The sequence below is a fragment of the Phaenicophaeus curvirostris genome, chromosome 2, assembly GCF_032191515.1.
Source record: "Phaenicophaeus curvirostris isolate KB17595 chromosome 2, BPBGC_Pcur_1.0, whole genome shotgun sequence".
Taxonomy (NCBI): Eukaryota; Metazoa; Chordata; class Aves; order Cuculiformes; family Cuculidae; genus Phaenicophaeus; species Phaenicophaeus curvirostris.
In genome coordinates, this window is record NC_091393.1 from 22,482,988 (window position 1) to 22,503,646 (window position 20,659).

General features: G+C 43.7%; 1 protein-coding gene across 1 annotated transcript; it reads left to right on the top strand.

Annotated features, from left to right (window-relative positions):
- The first annotated feature begins 1,209 nt into the window (after nt 1-1,209).
- Nucleotides 1,210-13,222, top strand: LOC138717744 (glutathione S-transferase 3). Its single transcript, XM_069851522.1, has 7 exons — nt 1,210-1,234; nt 5,601-5,707; nt 7,705-7,756; nt 8,534-8,666; nt 10,064-10,205; nt 11,444-11,575; nt 12,485-13,222. The coding sequence occupies exons 2-7, from the start codon at nt 5,621-5,623 to the stop codon at nt 12,626-12,628; spliced, it is 690 nt and encodes a 229-aa protein (XP_069707623.1). The 5' UTR covers nt 1,210-1,234; nt 5,601-5,620; the 3' UTR covers nt 12,629-13,222.
- The last annotated feature ends 7,437 nt before the right edge of the window (nt 13,223-20,659 follow it).

The window sequence follows — 20,659 nt, forward strand, 5'->3', positions numbered from 1 at the left end:
TTGGGAGAAGAGCCCAGCTCCCTCCTCTCCACAACCTCCTTTCAGGTAGTTGTAGAGAGCAATGAGGTCTCCCCTCAGCCTCCTCTTCTCCAGGCTAAACACCCCCAGCTCTCTCAGCCGTTCCTCATAAGGCCTGTTCTCCAGCCCCCTCACCAGCTTTGTTGCTCTTCTCTGGACTCGCTCCAGAGCCTCAACATCCTTCTTGTGGTGAGGGGCCCAGAACTGAACACAGGATTCGAGGAGCGGTCTCACCAGTGCCGAGTACAGAGGGAGAAGAACCTCCCTGGACCTGCTGGTCACACCGTTTCTGATCCAAGCCAAGATGCCATTGGCCTTCTTGGCCACCTGGGCCACTGCTGGCTCATGTTCAGTCGCTGTCAACCAACACCCCCAGGTCCCTCTCCTCCAGGCAGCTTTCTAGCCAGACTTCTCCTAGTCTGTAGCTGCACAGGGTTGTTGTGCCCCAAGTGCAGAGTCCATGTGGACATTGAGCACTGAATTATTTTAGAGTTATTCACGCTAATCCCATATTTTAGTTTTAAAATCGCATAATAAATGTGATTTATAAGTGAGTGAAAAGGGTGTTTCCCCCTGTTTCAAAACAATGGCAGACTGCCCCGTGCAGTGCCTCACTTGGATGTGTCTTGGATGTCTTGGAAGCTTGACTACCCTACGTTCTCCTACAAATGGACCTTGAGCTTGTTTGGAGGTTCTAGCAGGGGAGCGCAGCTACCGTATACCCTTGGACCGATGAACGGTTCGCCTCTATCGGGGAAGGTCGTCCTCTTCGACCGAGCGCGCAGCTTCGGGAGGGACGCACATGGAGCGGTGAGGGAGGAAGGGGACACCCGCCTAGCCAGCCAGATCAGCCGAATCAACCCTGGCGATCAATGGGGTGACAGATGTCGCAGCCAGATCGCCCTCACATCCAGAGCTACACCGCGACCGGGTAGCTATATAAGGCTCAAAATATTAAACACCTTAACATCACGGTGACTGTGCCAGAGGTAGAAACAGCGACTCAGGGACGCAATCGGCTCTCTGGAGAGATAGAACGTTCGAGACAGACATATATCAAAGGATTTAGCCGCCTTTCCCCGTTATTTCTCGCTCCCAGAAGCCCCCGCGGGATATGCAGATGTACGGGGCGCTATTGGCAGGCTGGGCCGCGCTGCGCGCGCTGCGGCTGGGGCGGCGCGGGGCGAGCCGGGAGGTGGCGACGCGGCTGCCGCAGGTCTGATCGGTTCGGTTCGCTTCGGCTTCGTTCGGCTCCGTTCGGCTGTGTTCGGCTCCGTTCGGTTCGATTCGGCTCCGTTCGGCTCGGGTCGGCTCGGTTCGCTCAGCTCGGTTAGGCTCGGCTCGGCGCACTTTGACTTGCTGGCGCAGTTCGACTCGGCTCAGCTCAGCTTGCTGGCTCAGCTCAGCTCAGCTCAGCTCAGCTTTCTGTTCAGCTCAGCTCAGTTCAGTTCAGCTCAGTTCGGCTTAGTTCAGCTCAGCTTTCTGTTCAGTTTAGCTCGGCTCAGCTCAGCTCAGTTCAGCTCAGCTTTCTGTTCAGTTTAGCTTGGCTCAGCTTGGCTCGGCTCGGCTCAGCTCAGCTCAATTCAGCTCAGTTCAGCTCGGCTCAGTTCAGCTCAGTTCAGCTCAGCTCAGCTCAATTCAGCTCAGTTCAGCTCGGCTCAGTTCAGCTCAGCTCGGCTCAGCTCAGCTCAATTGCTTGGCTCAGCTCAGCTCAGTTCAGTTCAGCTCAGCTCAGCTTAGTTCAGCTCAGCTTTCTGTTCAGTTTAGCTCGGCTCGGCTCAGCTCATCTCAGTTCAGCTCGGCTCAGCTCAGCTCATCTCAGTTCAGCTCGGCTCAGCTCAGCTCAGTTCAGTTCAGCTCAGTGTTCTGTTCAGTTTAGCTTGGCTCAGCTCGGCTCAGCTCAATTCAGCTCAGTTCAGCTCGGCTCAGTTCAGCTCAGCTCGGCTCAGTTCAGCTTGGCTTAGCTCAGCTCAGCTCAGCTCAGCTCAGTTCAGTTCAGCTCAGCTCAGCTTAGTTGAGCTCAGCTTTCTGTTCAGTTTAGCTCGGCTCGGCTCGGCTCAGCTTGGCTCACTTCAGCTCAGCTCGCTTCAGCTCAGCTTGGCTCAGCTCAGCTCATCTCGGCTTGGCATGGTTCAACTCGCTGGCTCAGCTTGGTTCACCTTGGCTCGTCTGCTTCCCTCGGGAGGCGGGAGCCCGCTGGGGACCAGTAGTGGCCCAGTAGTGACCAGCAGTGGGGTCTGCGGGGGGTGGCACCGCTGCCTCGCTAGTTAAAAGCTATGCTTGTTTCTTTGCGTATTACTTATTCTTTGCATATTACTTATTCTTTGCGTTCCCTGTGTGAATAATGTTGGTTTCTGTGGTTTCTCTTTCCCCATCACCACCCCGGTGTCCTCTGCCTTGCTCGGCTCTCCGGGTGGAGGAGGTGGGTGCTGTGGTGGGTTCAGTTTGCCGTTCGGGTCTCTGCTCAGGAGATAACATCCCTAGATGCTCATCCCAGACTTGTGTTCATAGGAGCGCGTACTCCACCGTTTCTCATCTCTTTCGTGAGAGCTTGTTCTGTGCTTCCAAGCCCTCCCAACAGCACCAGCTATTAGCACGATGGCTCCTCATGTAATCATAGAATCATTCAGGTTGGAAAAGACTTCTAAGATCACCAAGTCCAACCCTTAGCCTAGTACTGCCAACTCCACCACTAAACCATGCCCACCGCATCGACACATCTTTTAAATACCTCCAGGGGTGGTGACTCAGCCACTTTCCTGGGAAGCCTGTTCCGATGCTTGACAGCTGCTTTGGTCAAGAAATTTTCCACAATATCCAGTCTAAACCCACCCTGGTGCAGCTTCAGGCCACTTTCTCTTGTCTGATCTCTTCTTACTTAGGGGAAGGGGCCAACACCCTGCTTGCTACAACCTTCAGGCTGGACATTAGGAAAAAATTTTTCCCAGAAAGGGTCATTGGGCACTGGCAGAGGCTGCCCAGGGAGGTGGTTGAGTCACCTTCCCTGGAGGTGTTTAAGGGACAGGTGGACGAGGTGCTGAGGGACATGGTTTAGTGATTGATAGGAATGGTTGGACTCGATGATCCAGTGGGTCTTTTCTAACCTGGTAATTCTATGATTCTATGATTCTTTCAGGCAGCTGTAGAGTGCGATAGGGTTTCTCCCGAACATCCTTTTCTTCAGGCTAAGCAGCCCCAGAATAACACAAATCACTCTTCACCTTTTGCCTATGAAGAAATTGTCATGAATGGAAGAGGTTGGAGTTGGTGGCCTGGGACGGTGCTACCTGTCATAGTTGAATAAGGGATTTTCCCTCCAGGCTGATGTTAGGTGATGCAAGGTGGAGGTGTGATGGTGTTGGGCTGAGGGATGCTGTGTGCACGCAGAGATAATTGGATCCTGGAGGCTTGGATCTGCAGGACATGCTGGGTACAGCTGGTCTCCTGGCCCTCTTCAGCAACGTTCTTCTGATCCGTGTGGCTAATGTGGAAGCAATGGCTTGTTGCACAGATATCTAGGTTCCCTCTTTCTCTCTGTTAGCTGAGGTGGCCTTTGTAAATCACAGCAAGGGAGTGAATTCAGATCCTTTTTTCCCCAAGCCCCTTTTGCTCTTGGGCGATCAGGCTGGGGGCCAGCAACCTACCTGCAAATTGCCATTTCTCCTTCTTTACTTCTGGTGAGAAGAGCATGGCGGGGGAAAAGCTCTTTGCCTGTTCACACGAGGTCCACTTTCCATCCAATTTCAGATCCTAAGTTGGACTTTCTTTTCCATGGCAGGCTTAGTCTTTGGTACCAGAATGCTACGTCTTGTTTCACTAATTTTTGATCTCTGTTTACCTACAAGATAAGCATCCACCACATCTTTACCTTTGGCTTTTTTTCTTTTCTTCTTTTTCTATGACTTTAGCTGTATTACATGCAACTTCTGTTTCATTCTGTTCTCTCATGCAGTTCACACGTCATCTTTGTGCTGGTCTTGGTGGGGTTTGAGGTAGTTTTCTTCCTCGTAAGGTGGGAAGCGCATGAGAAGCTGGGAGGGGGCAGAGCCAGGATAGCTGCCCCAAAGGGGTATTTGTCACCATATGACTTCATGCTTAATATTTAACTGGGGAAGCTGGCCAGGGAGAGGGAGGCATCGCTGCCAAGGAGCAGGGTGGATGTTAGTTTTCCAGGTGGTAAGTGCTTGTGCTGCGTTCGTTCCCTTTGCATGGTCCTTTATTGGAATTGCTGTTATTTTTCTCTTCCTTTGCTGTTCTGCTAATCGATTTTTATCCCAACCCACAATTTTTACCCCTTCTGTTTGATTCTTCTCCCCATCCCACCAGGGGAGGACTGAGCGAGCAGCCTTATGGGACGGGTTCGTTGCTGGCTGGGGCTAAACCAACAACGGTTGTTTTTTTCTGTTTCTCGTGCGCTGTTATATTTATTAGCAATATAGATACTATAGTTTATTTTCCAGTGACTTTCCTAGGAAGAAGTGGAAGCCCATAGGCAGGCATAAAGCACTGAGTAGCCTGGCTCTTTTGAATTCCTGTGGTCAAATGCAATCTTGTATTTTGTGTCCTGCTTTTGCGCTCGTTGGCTAACAAGCGCATTTCTTGCCTGCTGCGTTCTCAAGGTCTTTCAAAGGTCATTTTTCCCCCCTCCCGCTCCGCTTATGAGGGAGCATTTGCAGCACTGGGAACTGGAAGTTATTGTTCACTTGCCAACAGGCTCTTTTCCAGGATGACTTAGAGTGACAAGAAATCTCCCTGCAGAGTGAAAACAGCTCTTGGTTGCAGCGAGGAGTTGCTCTTACAGAGTTCTGCATATGAAATGCCAGTTTGATAGTCGGTGCTCCCTTGGCTTCTGGCTCTACAGTGCAATCCAGTTCCTGCTGAGACCTAAATGCTCGTCTGTTAAAGAAATAACAATTAATAGCCTTAGGTTTGAAGCCATTCAAGAACTAAGTGCTGCTTGCAAAGCATGGCATATTTGATCAGCTGAAAAGCCTGTAACATTCTGCTGGGCAGCAGGGTTTGTTATTAAAAAGAAGTGCAACCAGCAGTAGTAGTGTAACAGTCCGTCTTTGTATTTTAATCAGAATTATTACAGAAGAAATTGGTTGTTCTTTCCAAGTTTCTACTGATTCCAGATCACATACTCACCCTGCATCACCACAGCTTAAAGGGAAAGTGAGAGGCTTTCAAAATACATCCCCATACTTCGCCTAAGTATGCCTAGAATTAGATATCTTTGAGTGAAACTTGGCTTTCAGTGGTGATTGAGGCACTCTAATGCTAAAACTTATATTTTCTAAATTTTTAAGGATTACTTTAGGCGTGACTTTATTTTTTTCTGTTATCTCCTACCTAGTAACTCCATGCTCACTTTTCCTGAATTTCAGGGGAATGAAAAGACAATGAAATAGTGTCTTGACTGCACAGCAGTAAAACCGAATCAGTTTAGACAAACTTTACTGAAACGCTTTGTTTAAAACTAACTTAAAATTTTGTCATGTGAGTGGCCTCTGAACCATTATTCCAGCTGCCATCAGATTTTTGTGTCATTATTAACTTATTATCTTTTGTAACTATTGTAGGTGACGGGAAGTTTGAAGTCATGGCTGGAAAACCGAAACTTTACTACTTTAATGGAAGAGGCAAGATGGAGCCAGTTCGCTGGTTGTTAGCTGCAGCTGGTGTCGAGGTTTGTTTTTAGTGTTTTAAACTCTCTTTCTTGAGGCACACAGAAATATAGCTTCAAGTTACATGTCTTCTGAGCAATGACACTGTAGACCAGTTAGTGCAAGAATGCATAATGTTTAATTAAGCATTCAATTACTGACCCGGAGCTGCTGAGCTGAATGGTAGAGGTGTTCCTAGCATAACAAGTGTTATCTATGCCAACTAAAACAACAAAGACTTTGTTTTCTCTAGTCTTTCTGTTTTCAGCTGGATGCTCACACACAGATTTTTTATTTTATTTTTCAATCCACTGGCTGCATCCTCCTCAATAAGCTGTGGCACAAAACATACTTTGTCTTATTTGCATCATTTAGATGAAGCTTAACAGGGTTAAGTGAGCAAACTGACCTACATGTGTAGGGAAGTTGGAAATCTCAGAGCAGAAGGAAGAAGAAAATTTGGGTAAACAAGAGAAGCAAGGCACCACTTTAAGTTATTTTTTTTATTGGATATAATTTGCTTGTTAATTTGCGATGTCTTGCTGCTAAACTGATAGTTCAGTTTGAGGTCAGAAAAGACAAGTAGGTGGTCTGAGTGTTCTCTTTTATATAGTAGTCTGCTACACTTTTTATGGTTAACCCTGTACCAAGGCAAGGAATCCAAGCTTATCAAAAAGACCACCAGTCTTTATTTGAAGGCCTTACAGAAGACACAGCAGGCAGCTTTCTTGCATAATTTGTTCCTGTGTTTTAATTTCCTCTTTTTCTTTTTTTTTTTATTTCGCCTTCTCCTCCGCCTCCTTCCTTCTCCTCCGCCTCCTCCCTTATCCTTCTTCTCCTCCTCCCCTTCTCCTCCTCCTCCCCCTCCCCTTCTCCTCCTCCTCCCCTTCTCCTCCTCCTCCTCCTTCTCCTCCTCCTCTTCTCCTCCTCCTCCTCCTTCTCCTCCTCCTCTTCTCCTCCTCCTCCTCCTTCTCCTCCTCCTCCCCTTCTCCTCCTCCTCCTCTTCTCCTCCTCCTCCCCTTCTCCTCCTCCTCCTCCCCTTCTTCTCCTCCTCCTCCCTTTCTTCTCCTCCTCCTCCCCTTCTTCTCCTCCTCCTCCCCTTCTCCTCCTCCTCCTCCCCTTCTCCTCTCCTTCTTCTCCCCCTCTCCTTCTTCTCCTCCTCTCTTCCCTTTTTTCAATTTTTCCCCTTTTCATTTACTAAAAAAAAAAACCCAAACCCATTGACAGGTACCAATTATTACTTTCTTCCTTGGGATATTCTTTTCCCAGCTTTTCATTTACAGAAACCTGAATTTTAGACTCTGTGATGGCACTTGCAATGGTTGAATATAGGCACTGTATTAATACACCTAATTTTCTGGAGTTTCTCCAGTATAGTAAGTCTTAATTATTAACATAAGTTGCACGGGTGTTCTGAGAGAAGTTGTCTGGGGAAGGATCCCTGGGAGTCCATAGCTAGGTGTCTAGGGACTAGTAAGCTTAATCATTTTCTAGTCTCCATGGACTATAGACATGCATGGCACAGGCAAACACAGACATCTAAGTGGTGTCTGGAACGTAATTCCTCTGTAAATAGCACCAATTGGACCAGCCATTCCCAGCCGTATTGAATTTAACAACATTGTTCTGATCAGTTTTATATCTTTTTGTTTCTCATTTAGGGAATAATTCATCTTTAGGTGTCCTAAACGTGTTTTAGTACTAAATTTCCTGGCAGCCTACTCTGTGTTGTTGACTTTCTCACATTAAATTGCCTGTAAATACCAAACAAACCATCCTCACTCTAGTTCTCATTGCCTATTTTTCTGCTAGGTTTGCCTTTAGCAGCATTTCTGAAGTATGTCAGTGTGAGAGGTTTTGCCAGAGGTTTTGCCCTTGGTATTTTCTCCCTTAGAGCCATATCTGGAGCCAAAAGAACTGTGGTGTATGTTCTCTTCCTTTTATGATGCTTTAAGAGTTTATCTGTTCTAGAAATGTGAAAGATGCACATTTCCTCTTTTTCCTCATTCTCTTTTGTCAGTTTGAAGAAGAGTTTCTGGAAACCCGAGAGCAGTATGAAAAGCTCCTGCAAGGTGAGTCCAGTCCACGTGAAACTTCAAGAAAGTTGTGACTAGGCTTTACTTAGCTTCAGAGAAGACATGTGAAGAGAAGACTTTGGAGGTTATGTGGGACCGTTCTTTCCACACAGCAGGGAAGAGGAGTAAAAGTGAGAGCTGTGAACAGCTGCAGAGGCTGGTTTTGCTTTTTTTTCCCCATACGTAGACAGATGCAACTGAAAAATGAATGTCTTTCCAACCTGGAAAGTTTCCTTGGCTTCTGTGTTTTTCTCTTCTCTGTCTACGTGTCCTACCTGGTCCCACAACTGTACCCTGGACTTCAGTAACCTGCAAAAACTTATCCTAAAACTTCTTCAAATGTCCTGATGTAGTGTAAGATACTGGTTATAAGGAAAGTATTTGGGAATCTGACATCTGCATCAACTGTAGTTTAAATAATGAAACAGAGTTTTTAAAAAATGTATTTAGGATTAGACACTTTTTAGCCGTTAGGATGTTTAATGTGATTGTCTCCACTGTGTTTCAGTTTCAGCATAAAAGCTGTCATACACAATCCTGACTGCAAGTGCAGTGAAATTTTTTAAAAGCAAAGATATTAATCCACAATAATTGTGCTCTGCAGTTTAATTTGTCTGCGCCACTGTAATTTATTATTTTCATGGAAGAACCTCGGTTTAATATAATGAGTAACCACAGCAAGCTCACTATAAAAGTAATGAAGTTTTGAAGACGGCAAGAAATCTGATGTGGAGTTACTGGATCCGATAGAATATTGTGTGGCTTTCCCTTTAGGTGGATCCCTGCTGTTTCAGCAAGTGCCTTTGGTAGAGATCGATGGGATGAAGATGGTGCAGACCAGAGCCATCCTCAGCTACATAGCAGGGAAATACAACCTCTACGGGAAGGACCTGAAGGAGAGAGCCCTGTACTGTAACAATACTCTTCTTTAAACAGTTATAGTAGCTTAAACACATCTCAAATTAATTGCATAGTTGCACATAGTTGCCTCAGTGGCAACTTGTGGCGAGCCTGAAGGGTTAGATGCGAGCCAACTGATTTGTTCTGATTCAATTATTTTTACGTAACAATATTTGAGGTAGGAGTTTATTGTACTTTAGTCAAAGATTAATACAGCTTGACACAGGTATTTGAGAGGTGACTGGCATGTAAATATTGAACTACGTTTGTAAACAGCTAACTTCTTTGAAACCAATGGTTAGTTTTTAACTTTTGGCTGTAAAATGAGATCTGTCGTTGGTGTTATCTTCGGCTGCATGATGTTCTACATAATTTTAAAAGTGGGGGGGGTCTTTGGGAGTTGCAGAGAGAGCAGCTAAAAAATTTGTTGAAAAAAATCTGGTTTCACCTGAAATTATGTCCCGGTCTTGATGTTGTGCCTGTATGAAGGGAAAAACTATGATTTGGGTATCTAAAACAGTAGCCTTTAAATTTCCATTTCCTATTGGTTTTGAAAAGAAGGAAAACTAGAAGCCAGCTAGTAAAGCACGTAACCTTAATAGATACTTTACAATAAACTGCCATTAAACAGTGCAAAGGGTTGGAAGAATTGGCTGAAGCAGATTCAGGGAATCAAGAAAAAGAATAAATGTTCAGACAGGAGACTCAGTCATAGCTTATCAGCTTCTTTGTGTAGTTAATAAGCCATAATTTCCTGTAGCTTGAATTCCTCTCACACCTCTTCCTTCAGATAGGACAATCTTCCATCAAGTTTTAGGCTTATCCTGGAGCCTATTCCTGCTGTCTTACCAGCAAATATAGCTGAATATATATATATCATAGAACATGTTTAATCCTTACAGAGGCTTTTCAAGAAGCTCTTGCTGACAACAAAAACTGCAGTTAATCTTATTACACACTAGGAACTCAAATCTCTCATGACGTGGGATGGTTAGAGGACTTTGTTAGACTATTTTACCAAGTATTTTATTCATATGCCTGAGGACTTAATTTAAGCTTGACTGGATAAAAAGGATGATCTGAAGAACTTATGTGCTAAAAATTTAGCTAGATGCGGAACCTGGTGGACACTCAGGTTTCCAGCCCAATTATTAATCTGTTTGTCACCTCTTAGGCTTTGGATGAAACCCTGAAGGTGGGATACATCCAGGAGGCTAAGCCAGTTGAGGAGGAATCTTCTTGTGGTGCTGTGTGCCTCTGTGGTGACATGGTTTTTTTAACTGCAAAAATAATTTTCATGAGGAGGGTGGGAAATTCAACTTTACTATCACAACACAAATTTAAGTAAACTCTGCTTAAGAAGGTGCCTTCTTATTTAAGGTTCTTGTTTGCTTTGGTTTCAAGGATTGATATGTATGTTGGAGGAACTGATGACCTTATGGGCTTCATTTTGATGTTCCCGTTCTTATCAGCTGAGGATAAAGAGAAACAACGTGCTACTATAATTCAAAAGGCGACAAGCAGATATTTCCCAGTATATGAAAAGGTATGTAGGAGGATCATTTCCTTCCGTTGTTCTGGAAGAATAACAATGAGAACACTGGGTATTTTACCAAAAGCAGAAGAAACAGAAAAATGTTAGTGCAGGATTTTAAACCAAGACATCATACTCTCTGCACCAGGGAGAGATGAGGGGGAGGTCAGAGCAGTATGAGACAACTGGGGCAGGGTTAAGTGCAGAAATCTGAGTGAAATTTCATGGTCTGGGCAGCATTAACATTCAGACTGAAGGGTCCAAGTATCCCCTTTGGCTTAAAACTGTTATAATCCGATGAATGTGCAGTTAAAACAGCAACTGCCTGCCTTTAGCAGAAAAGAACCATAACTTGCATTGCAAAGGCAATACAGTTTTAGACTAGCTAATTGCCAGCTTTGTTTAACATTTCAAAAGTGGTTTTTTTTAACCACAGTAATACACAACCATCCCTTCCATCTTCTAGTCCGAGTGGTCTGCTGCTTAATCCATACTGGAATCTTGGTGTTTCTCTAAGTGATCCTTTGCGAGAGACAACCCAGCAGGAGCTGGGTCTAGTTTTATTCACGGACAGTATGATCTGTCAGAATTAGCTGCTTTTCTGTTGTAAAGACTAAAGGGAAGACAGTTTCCCCACTTAAATGCTGGTTCTCTTACAGACGGCTGCCAGGGTTCATTCTGCCCTAAATTTCATCCTAGCCCCAATGTTTTAGGCTGATCACCTCTCTTTTACATTTTCTATCTTCCCACTGAAGCTGTAACTGCATAAAGAAAAATTCAAGGTTTATTAGGTTAGAAGGGAGTGGATACCAAGGAAGTATCTAACCCAGTAGTTCAGAATGTGGGGGTCACGTAAGGCTACAGGAAGGGGGAATTGTAGAATCACAGAATCCTAGAAGGTTTGGGTTGGAAGGGACCTTAAAGATCATCCAGTTCCAACCCCCCTGCCATGGCAGGGACACCTCTCATCAGACCAGGCTGCTAAAGACCCATCCAACCTGGCCTCGAAGACTGATGGGTAAGAGAAACTCCAGGTTTCTAGGCTGCCTCTGTGAGTACTGCTCAGATATCCCGTAAAACGATCAGTGGCTGCAGGCACTGGGCCCACTTTCCCCACATTTAGTTGCATGGGAGAGAAAGATGATAATGAAATAATAAGTATTGTCAAAGAAGGCGTGCTTGTGCGTTTTGAAAGCATCAACCCTGGCTGGCTGTCCCCATCTGACCATTTTCCTGTATGACACTTCTAGGTTTTGAAGGACCATGGGCAGAGCTTCCTTGTTGGCAACAAGTTTAGCTGGGCAGACGTTCATCTTCTTGAAGCTATTTTAATGGTGGAGGAGAAGAAGTCAGATGTGCTCTCGGGCTTTCCTCAGTTACAGGTATCTAACACTAACAATACACTCATATGGCTGGATATATGATAAATGATATTTCAGAGTTTATTGTGTGTAGATAATTCCACAAAACAAGAGCATTTGTCACTCCTCTTTCATTGTTGCCTTGATTGGCTCACTTTAGGAAGAATTGTAGAATGATTCGGGTTGGAAGAGACCTTAAAGATCATCTAATTCCAAGCCCCCTGCCATGCATGGACACGGACACCTCCCACCAGACCAGGCTGCTCAAAGCCCCATCCAGCCTGGCATTTCAGGGATGGGGCAGCTACAGCTTCCCTGGGCAACCTGTGCCAGGGCCTCACCACCCTCTTTGTGAAGAATTTCTTCCTATTGTCTAATCTAAATCTTCCTCCTTCCAATTTAAAGCCATTCCCTCTTGTCCTATCACTCCATGCCCTTGTAAAAGTCCCCCCCAGTTTTCTTGTAGCCCCTTCAGGTACTGGAAGGCTGCTGTGAGGTCATCCTGGAGCCTTCTCTTCTCCAGGCTGAAAAGAACCTTGTAATATTTTTAGTACAGAGAATCTGTTATTTTCTGGAGTAGTCACTGTACAGATCTGAAGGATTTCACCTCCCTTCTTTTCCCTCCCCTCACCAGTTCTGTGATAGCTTTAAGCAGAAGTTTTCTGCATCACAAGAAGTGGTTTGAGTGAAGTATACATCTGAAACCACAGATAACTGTTTCTACTTCACCCTGTATCAATACAAGACAGAGGCTGTTTTATTGCTGTTTGAATAATGAAGGTGGGGTGAGGGGGAGTAAAATTCATTCATGGCTAAAACTGTTTTTTTTCTTGCCTCCATGTACAACTTGCTAAAGGATGTTACACAAATGAGTAAAACAGTGTTTTTTCTTGTGTTACTTTTACCATATACTTGCTGCTTACTTTTTAGGCATTTAAAACGAGGATAAGCAGCATCCCCACAATCAAGAAATTTCTCGAGCCAGGAAGCCAGAGAAAACCTGTTCCTGATGATAAATACGTGGAGACTGTGAGGAGAGTTCTTCGCATGTATTATGACATAAAAGCAAACTAGCGTGCCCAGCTAAAACACGCGTGATTATAGAGCAGAGAGAAGATGAAGAGGCGCTCAAAAGGAGTTTCAGTGGGCAATATCTTGTGTTCTCTCATACAAAATACAATAGGCAGGCATCTTTTATAGCACTTTACTACCATCCTTTTTTTTCTCTTCATTCTTCTTGAGATTTTTCTGATAATTTTAAGCAAGTGAAGCAGTAGCAAGCGTGCTGAAAACTCTGGAAGATCAAAGAAGACAGAAGTGTGAGTTGCTGACTGACAGTTTCAGCATGTTCTGCTACTTCTGAGGAATTTCTTCGGAGATCCAGATCAGATTTTTGTAGATTATTTGCTTCCAATTCAGGCATTTATTGCTTTTAATATCACTGTAGGCCAATGAAATGGGTGTTTTTTAAAGAAAGTTGGAGGGAGACGTTTCTCTTGCCAGTGTTATGGGACATGAGTGAGTTGTCTGAAATGTCAGCATTGTGCCTTTATAACTAAGCTGCACTTTAAGTACTGAATTAGGAAACAAGTTGACTGACAAATGGCATTTTTATGTAACTGCTGTTTTTAGAAGATCTGTTCTAATCAAATAAACTTTCTAATTTTACGTGGTCATGTTGTATCATGAATGAAAGTCGGGGCTTGCAAATTTAATTTTTACTTTTCCTGGAGGGTGAGTCCTTTGTACTGGATATGAAGGGGATCCCTGTTTACCCATATGCCTCGTGCAAAGACATTTCATTGACATTTACAAACCAGAGAAAGGAGATGTAGAGGAGAGGTAGCAAACCATCACACAAATCTGGTAGGGTTCCTGTCTAAGGTCTAATACCTGTTAAACACAAAATGTTATTTCTTTTCCTCCCTTTTTTTTTTTTTAATTAAAATAATCTTTGGCTTCAGCAGATGGCTCGACAAAGGAATTCCAAATGTTTTTAATCACTTTAATAAATGACACTTATCCTTTGAAAAGCTGTTCTGCAGGGTATTATCATGGGGTTTTATATCTGTTACTTATAATTCTATATTAATGCTACAGTTTATAAGCAAAGACTTGTGCTCAGTCCCCGATGGCATTCTTTAGTTCCTGTGTTAGCTGTCAGTTGAGAAATAAGATGCTGCTTGACCTTAGAATGCAGTGAATACACTCGTCTGATATTTGATGAATGAGTTGCCCACTTGAGAGCTCATCAATCTCTCTGGCTTCAGTGTGACTGAAGTTCTCAGCACTACTAATACTTTCCCCTCATTTCCAGGAATACAATGTTTATATTGACCTACACTGGCTTATCTGTCACCTGCCTTCCTAATGTTCATTGTAATTAGAGTTTAGTCCTTGGTTTAATCTCAGAATAGTTTAATAAGAAAGCTTGAAAACTCCTATAGTTGTTGATGGTAGTTCCTTTGCTAAGTGAACTTTTTCTCCAGAATATGAGGGAAGTTGTAGTGTAATGCTGTTACAACAAATGTTCCGCAAGTGAAGTTGCAGAAGATACAGGAGGTGACTGTCAGTAGTTGTTGATGATAAGCCGAGCAGCCAATGGTCGTGTCTACTCAGCTGCTCTTTCACTGCCCCTCCTCAACAGGACAGGAAGAGAAAATAAGATGGAAAAGCTGGTGGGTTGAGATACAAACAGGGCAATCACCACTTACCATCATAGGTATATAGACTCGATTAGGGGAAAATTAATTTTATGTTATTGCAAATTAATATAGAGTAGGACGGTGAAAAACAGAGACAAAAACTTCCTCCCACTTCTTCCTTGGCTCAACTTCCCTCCTTCATTCTTGACTCCTCTACGTTCTCACCTCCTTCCTCTCCTGGTATTCACAGGGTTGTTTCTCACGCTGCTTTTCCCTCACAATCTCCCATTCAGTGTTTTGCCTCTTCTTAAATATATTTCCCCGCATTGGCTGTGGGGCTCAGGAGCTGGACATCAGGTCCAGGCAAGGGCATTGCTGGTGCAGAGGAGACCTCAGTGGGCTGCTGGGAGCCTGCACTCAGCACCTGAAATTCAGAGCTGTGTTAAACCCCAGTCTTGCTCCTAGGGAAGGCTCTTCTAGATCCTGTCTGCTGGAGTGGGGGGTTTCAGCTGTAGGCAACTACTAGACATGTCTTTCAGCTTTGTTTCAGCAATGCAAGAGCTATGGGCATGAAGTTAGGCTGGTGTTACTCTTTAATGTCCCCCAGTGGAGCTCTGTTCTTTCAGCAAACGCCTATGGTGGGGACTGGTGGGATGGAGATGGTGCAGCCCAGAACCATCCCCAGCCATCCAGCCAGAACAGTACAACCTCTGTGAGAAGCACCTGAAGGACAGAGCCTGGTACAGTGACTTTAAAGCTCCGAGCACTAGATGCCTGCTTTTGAACTATGACTGCTTTGCAGTCAACAGAAAGAAATAAATACCACCAGATGGCAATCTATGTGTAAAGCACGGCTAATCTCTAAGCATGTGTCTGGAAGCACTCTGGAAGCTGCTTTGGAGTGCAGGGCAGACATCAGGTGTGTATACACACATCTCCAGCAGCTCCTTCCAGGTTTTGACCTGTAGAATGTTCCTTGTTGGTATCTGTTGGAATTTCTTGTGCTGCAGCCTGTGCCTGTTGCCTCTCCCCCTTCCACTATGCTCCTCTGAGGAGAGTCTGTCCCTGGTTCCTCTGTAACTTCGCGCCAGTTAAGTGAAAGCAGCAAGTAGATGCTTGCCACTTTGCTGTTTAATATCTTATCGAGGGACTAAAAGGAAAACTAGCATGGTTCACAGAAGATAAAAATATAAAGTGACAATAGGGAGGAAAAGTGAAATTCAGTGATCTGAATCAGTATGTGTACTGAGAAAAATAAAAAAGATGCACATAGTGTAGCTAAAACAAGTTCACCTAAATTCTCACTGATGTGGGAAGGAGGAGCTCAGAGAAGGAGAAGCTGAAGGGCATGGTAATCAGCCATATACCAGGTCCCAATGTGGTACTGGCATCCAAAAATGCTGATGTGACCATGGTGTATAGTAGAAATTTTAATGGCTGTGTAAACCCATGTTCTATTTGGACACTGAACCCTGCAGTACCTCCCTATAGACATGACTTCTTAATCCTAATGCAGAACTGGGGACAATTTTCTAGTTGTGCTGCAGGTTCCAGCTTCTTTATATTGCTAGCCCTGCAACCACTGCTTTTCATTTCAGACGAATTTCTACACTGCAGCAGAACATAGAATCCTAGAATTGTTTGGCTTCCCAGGTGGCCAAGAAGGCCAATGGCATCTTGGCTTGTATCAGAAATGGCATGACCAGCAGGTCCAGGGCCTCTTCTCCCAGGTTACAGGGGACAGGACAAGAGGGAATGGCCTCAAGCTCTGCCAGGAGAGGTTCAGGCTGGACATAAGAAAAAAAAAATTCACAGAAAGTGTCATTGGGCACTGGCAGAGGCTGCCCAGGGAGGTGGGTGAGTCACCTTCCCTGGAGGGGTTTAGAAGACAGGTGGATGAGGTGCTGAGGGACATGGTTTAGTGATTGATGGGAATGGTTGGACTCGATGATCCGGTGGATCATTTTCAACCTATTGATTCTATGTGATTCTATGATTCTCTGAATCTGTGAATCAAGAGCAGCCCTGCAGAGAAGGACTTGGGGATGCTGGAGGATGAAAAGCTCGACATAAGCCTACAGTGCGTGCTTGCAGCCCAGAAAGCCAACTCTATGCTGGCCTGCATCAAAAGAAACTGATTTCATAGGCTTGTGTTGGCTTCTCTTTAGAACTTTTCCCACCACTCCTCTTAGAAGTCGTATTGTTTTCGATTGTAGGTTTTAAAAAAGAGTGAGCTTATGCAAGAGGCTTATGTACATGTGAGAAAGATGTCGCCATTGTGAAGTGAGCACTGAGGTCTATAGTGCAGCTAACTAGCTGGGCGAGATGAGCCGGATTCCTACTCCATCATCAAACTTGTATTGATAACCTCTTCTTGAGAACAGTGGAACAAAAGAAGTTTCTTCAGTCTGGCACACAATGAAAGCCACTAACAGATGAAGAAGCCGTAGCAATAACAAACAGATTTTTTACCAGGAAATGAAACCAGATTCCATCTGCTGTCATTTTTCAATCCCCTTTTCTACTTCAACCTTGATTTTTATTCTTCTAGATGGGTACAATCTTGCACATGCAGCAAGAACAAATGAATCTTATGCTGGAAACGTCATTAGAGAGCAAGCCAGGTTAATATTTTGCAAACTGTTACATATTATCTGCAAGAAAGGAAAATGCAGAATTAGATGTTACTCATAGCTGCCATTAAATCCTATATATTTTATAATATTGAACATGCTACCAAATGGTGAATAAAAAGTCTCTTAAAAATGGGATCGTTCAATTATAACAAATATTGTGTCACTGATCTTGTTTCATTGAATGTTTTTATGCTGACCCATTTGTGTAAGTGGGTTTAAGGGAAGGTTACTTGCCTTTGAAGATAAATTAATGCTGAAATCTGTATTAGGGTTATGGGAGTCATATGAAAATTCTGATGAATTCCAGGGAAACATGAACTTCAGTGAAAAGAAGAAATAGACTTGCAGCCTGTAAAACCTATTTCTCCTTGCCTGAGAAGTATATAAAAGTCTGGTTTTATTTTAAAAAGGACCAGAACAAACAGCTGATTTCAATTTTTTTCCAAGTCTTCAATTTTTATCTTTCTTTTGTTGCAAACTTCCCCTTTTTATGGGGGAAAAAAAAATCAAATTTTTCCCTAGCTTTATAACTGGCCAGCATCAGATAAAAATAAGATTGAAATTTCTGCTTTACTTCTTTACATCCCCTTTGAAAAGAAAAAGATTCTTTAAACATAAGCTTAGATTAGTATTTGTTTTGGTTATATCAATGCACATAAATGGAGAGTCTTGGAAAGTTTCACAGCACACACCAAAGACCAAATAGAGAAGACATACATGGGTTTTTATCAAAATACGGAGTCATTATAATGCATGAGATATCTAAGATAATTATTTCACAGTGAGGTTTGTACTACTATGGTTATTTTTCAGTTGTCTTTGAAGCCTTGATCTTGCCTGTCTTGGGTGTATATATTTCAGCCTTTTGACCATGTTGAGATTCTTAGATCAATAAAGACTAAACGATCCAAATAATAACATTCTGTAAACTGCATCTCCACTTCAGCTTTCCTCGTCAGCGGCAGAATGGGTGTAAATCAGAATCAGGATTACTGTTTTCAGATTTTTCTGTGCTGGTTGTCCCAATAAGTGCCAAATAGCTTAGAGAAATATGTGTGAGGGTGAACACGGGCTTGGTTAACCTTCTGCTCAGGTGCTTGGTAAAGCTTCCAGCACAGAGCCAGAACAGTTGCTGAAGGTGTGCAGCAAGTCTAGGCTTGAGTGATGCATGACTTGGTCTAACTATTCATATGCATTCTAATTTTATATCACAGTGGTGGTGTGCGTCGGTCTAGGAGCTCAATAAGCAGCATGGGGAGAATATTCCTAACCCACCTCGTTTAGTTCTCTAGTAGCAGTTAATTCTATGCCCTGTCCCCACCTCGGAGAGGATGCTTCTGGAAGCTGGAATCAGGCATGGCCCCCAAGCCACCTGCTTTGTAGTTTGTGAGGACTGTAGGCAGGAATGTTTTGAGAAGACTTTGGACTTGTCTAACCCTCAGCACAATGAAGTGTGTCCACAGAGCCCAGTGGGAACTTGGCATGCCAGGGCAGGGCATGTGCACCACTTAAAATCTGCATAAGCCCAACCCAAGATCACTTGAGTGGTACCTGGGCTTCACGCCAGCTGCTTGAATACTCACAAATGTGGCTTAACAAATTATTTATATAAGAAACTTAGTTTCTTTTCTATGCTAGAGATTTACAGAATAGATATTCAAATGATAGGTAACAGTAACCTCATGGATACAATACCTTTAGATGTAAAAGGAGCCTTATAATTACATTATGAAAGGCTGTGCTGGAAGTAAAATAAAAAGAGAACAACAGGGAACATCTTTCTGACTAACAGGAATGCATGGGAGGGGAACAACAGCAAATCCAAAAAGCATCAAAACACTTTGCTTGATCACTCATCCCTGAGCCTCATGTCAGAGACCTCTTCCTTCCCTCCTTCTTTACCATCGAGCCCATTGCTGCCACTGACAGCATCTGAGACTGTAGAAAGGTCAAGGAGACAATAGCTACTTGCATGACCTTCTTTGGTCACTGTTCCAGAACCAAATCATAGAATCATAGAATCACCAGGTTGGAAGAGACCCACAGGATCACCGAGTCCAACCATTCCCGTCAAACACTAAACCATGTCCCTCAGCACCTTGTCCACCCGTCCCTTAAACACCTCCAGGGAAGGTGACTCAACCCCCTCCCTGGGCAGCCTCTGCCAGTGCCCAATGAACATTTCTATGTATTTTTTTTCCCTAATGTTCAGCCTAAACCTCCCTTGGCGGAGCTTGAGGCCATTCCCTCTCATCCTGTCCCCTGTCACTTGGGGACATTTTGATATCAAAACCTTAAAACCAGAAACAGATTAATGATGATTCAAGGCTGCTGTCATGAATAGGGGTGAAATAAATCCTTCTTTCTTACTCAGTCATCCCCTCCTACATATGCCATGCTCCTATCGTAGCCACATCTACATTAGAAGTTTAAGCACCCAGGGACCATTGGCTGGCACTGCCACCAGCTAGCATGGTGCAGCATGCATTTAAATCACACTCCTAGCTCCCAAAACAGTGTCATACCCAGTGGGAACAGTTGTGAGCCTCTGCAGGACTTCAAACCCATTCTTGGGAATTTTCTGGGTGTTGGTAATGAGGTTTGACATAGAAACAATAGAGACCGTGTCTTTAATGCTGCATTTTATTGACTAAATGATGAACCTAGAGAGAGTTTGAATTAGGAGAAGTGTAAGGATGCACTGTACAGTGATTTTTTTTGCTGATACCATCAGTCTTTGAAGCACAAATTACAAATCTAGTGGAAATGCATCCTCTAGAAGGCACTGCCAGCAACTGTGAGAGAGAGAAATCATAACAAAACTCTAACTGCAAGGGAAAAAGTAAGTAGCAGGTTTGGAGGGATTCCCTCAAGGTAGTTACATAGAGATTTTTTTGTCCTGATATTTTCTATCTTGAGGTGCTGTGCTAGTACAGTCATGGCTTTAGACTAGTAAGTAAAATTTTGATAACAGCGTGGGTTCTTTCAACATATATTCAGTTTAGCTGTACTCACATCTGCTGCAGGGATATAAAGTGGGGCCCAACATCCCATATGGGTCTATGCTAGAGGACAGAACCTCATCTTTGAGACCCAAATGTAGCGATTAAGGCACGGACCCCGTCCATGAGCTGACAATGAGATCACTTTATTGAGTGGATGCCAAACTTTATATAGTGTTTGTGTACCCAGTTAGCAGCTACCCCAGTGAATTCCCACCTGTAAGAATCCCTCAGTTACAGCGATAGAGTGCAACCCACTATTTACCACAGATGTGCCCCTTATCTTCATGTTTTCCGTCTAACGCATTCTTTTCTTATTAACTCACGGGTCTTGGTAAAGATTCCAAGGTCTCAACAAGGTAGCAAGCATGAGAACATCAGCCGTTTGTTCTGTGTTCTACTTTCAGTCTTAGTATTTTCACCTGAAATGTAGACAGCAAAGCTGAAGCAGCTACTTCCCATGGGAACGGGGTAGAAAAATCATAGTTTATTTCATCTCTAACTGACTAATGGCCATGTAAACTCGATTTCCTAAATTAATGCTATTGCCTTAAGACAGGGGATGAATTGTGACCTAACCTGTTCATCAAATTTTTATACCAAATTATCAGTAAGGAGGTTTGATACTGGCAAACTGCATATCAAAGTAATTGAGCATTGCTATCCCATAATTTGGGAATCTTTTCTGTGCCATACAGCACTGAAAATAAAAACCTGGATTACTATTAAATAGTGAAACGAGCTTAGAAACTTCAGTGGTTGGTTTTTAAATGGTTACTGTTACCCTAAATACGACCCAGAAAAATCTGTAATTTTTTTTGG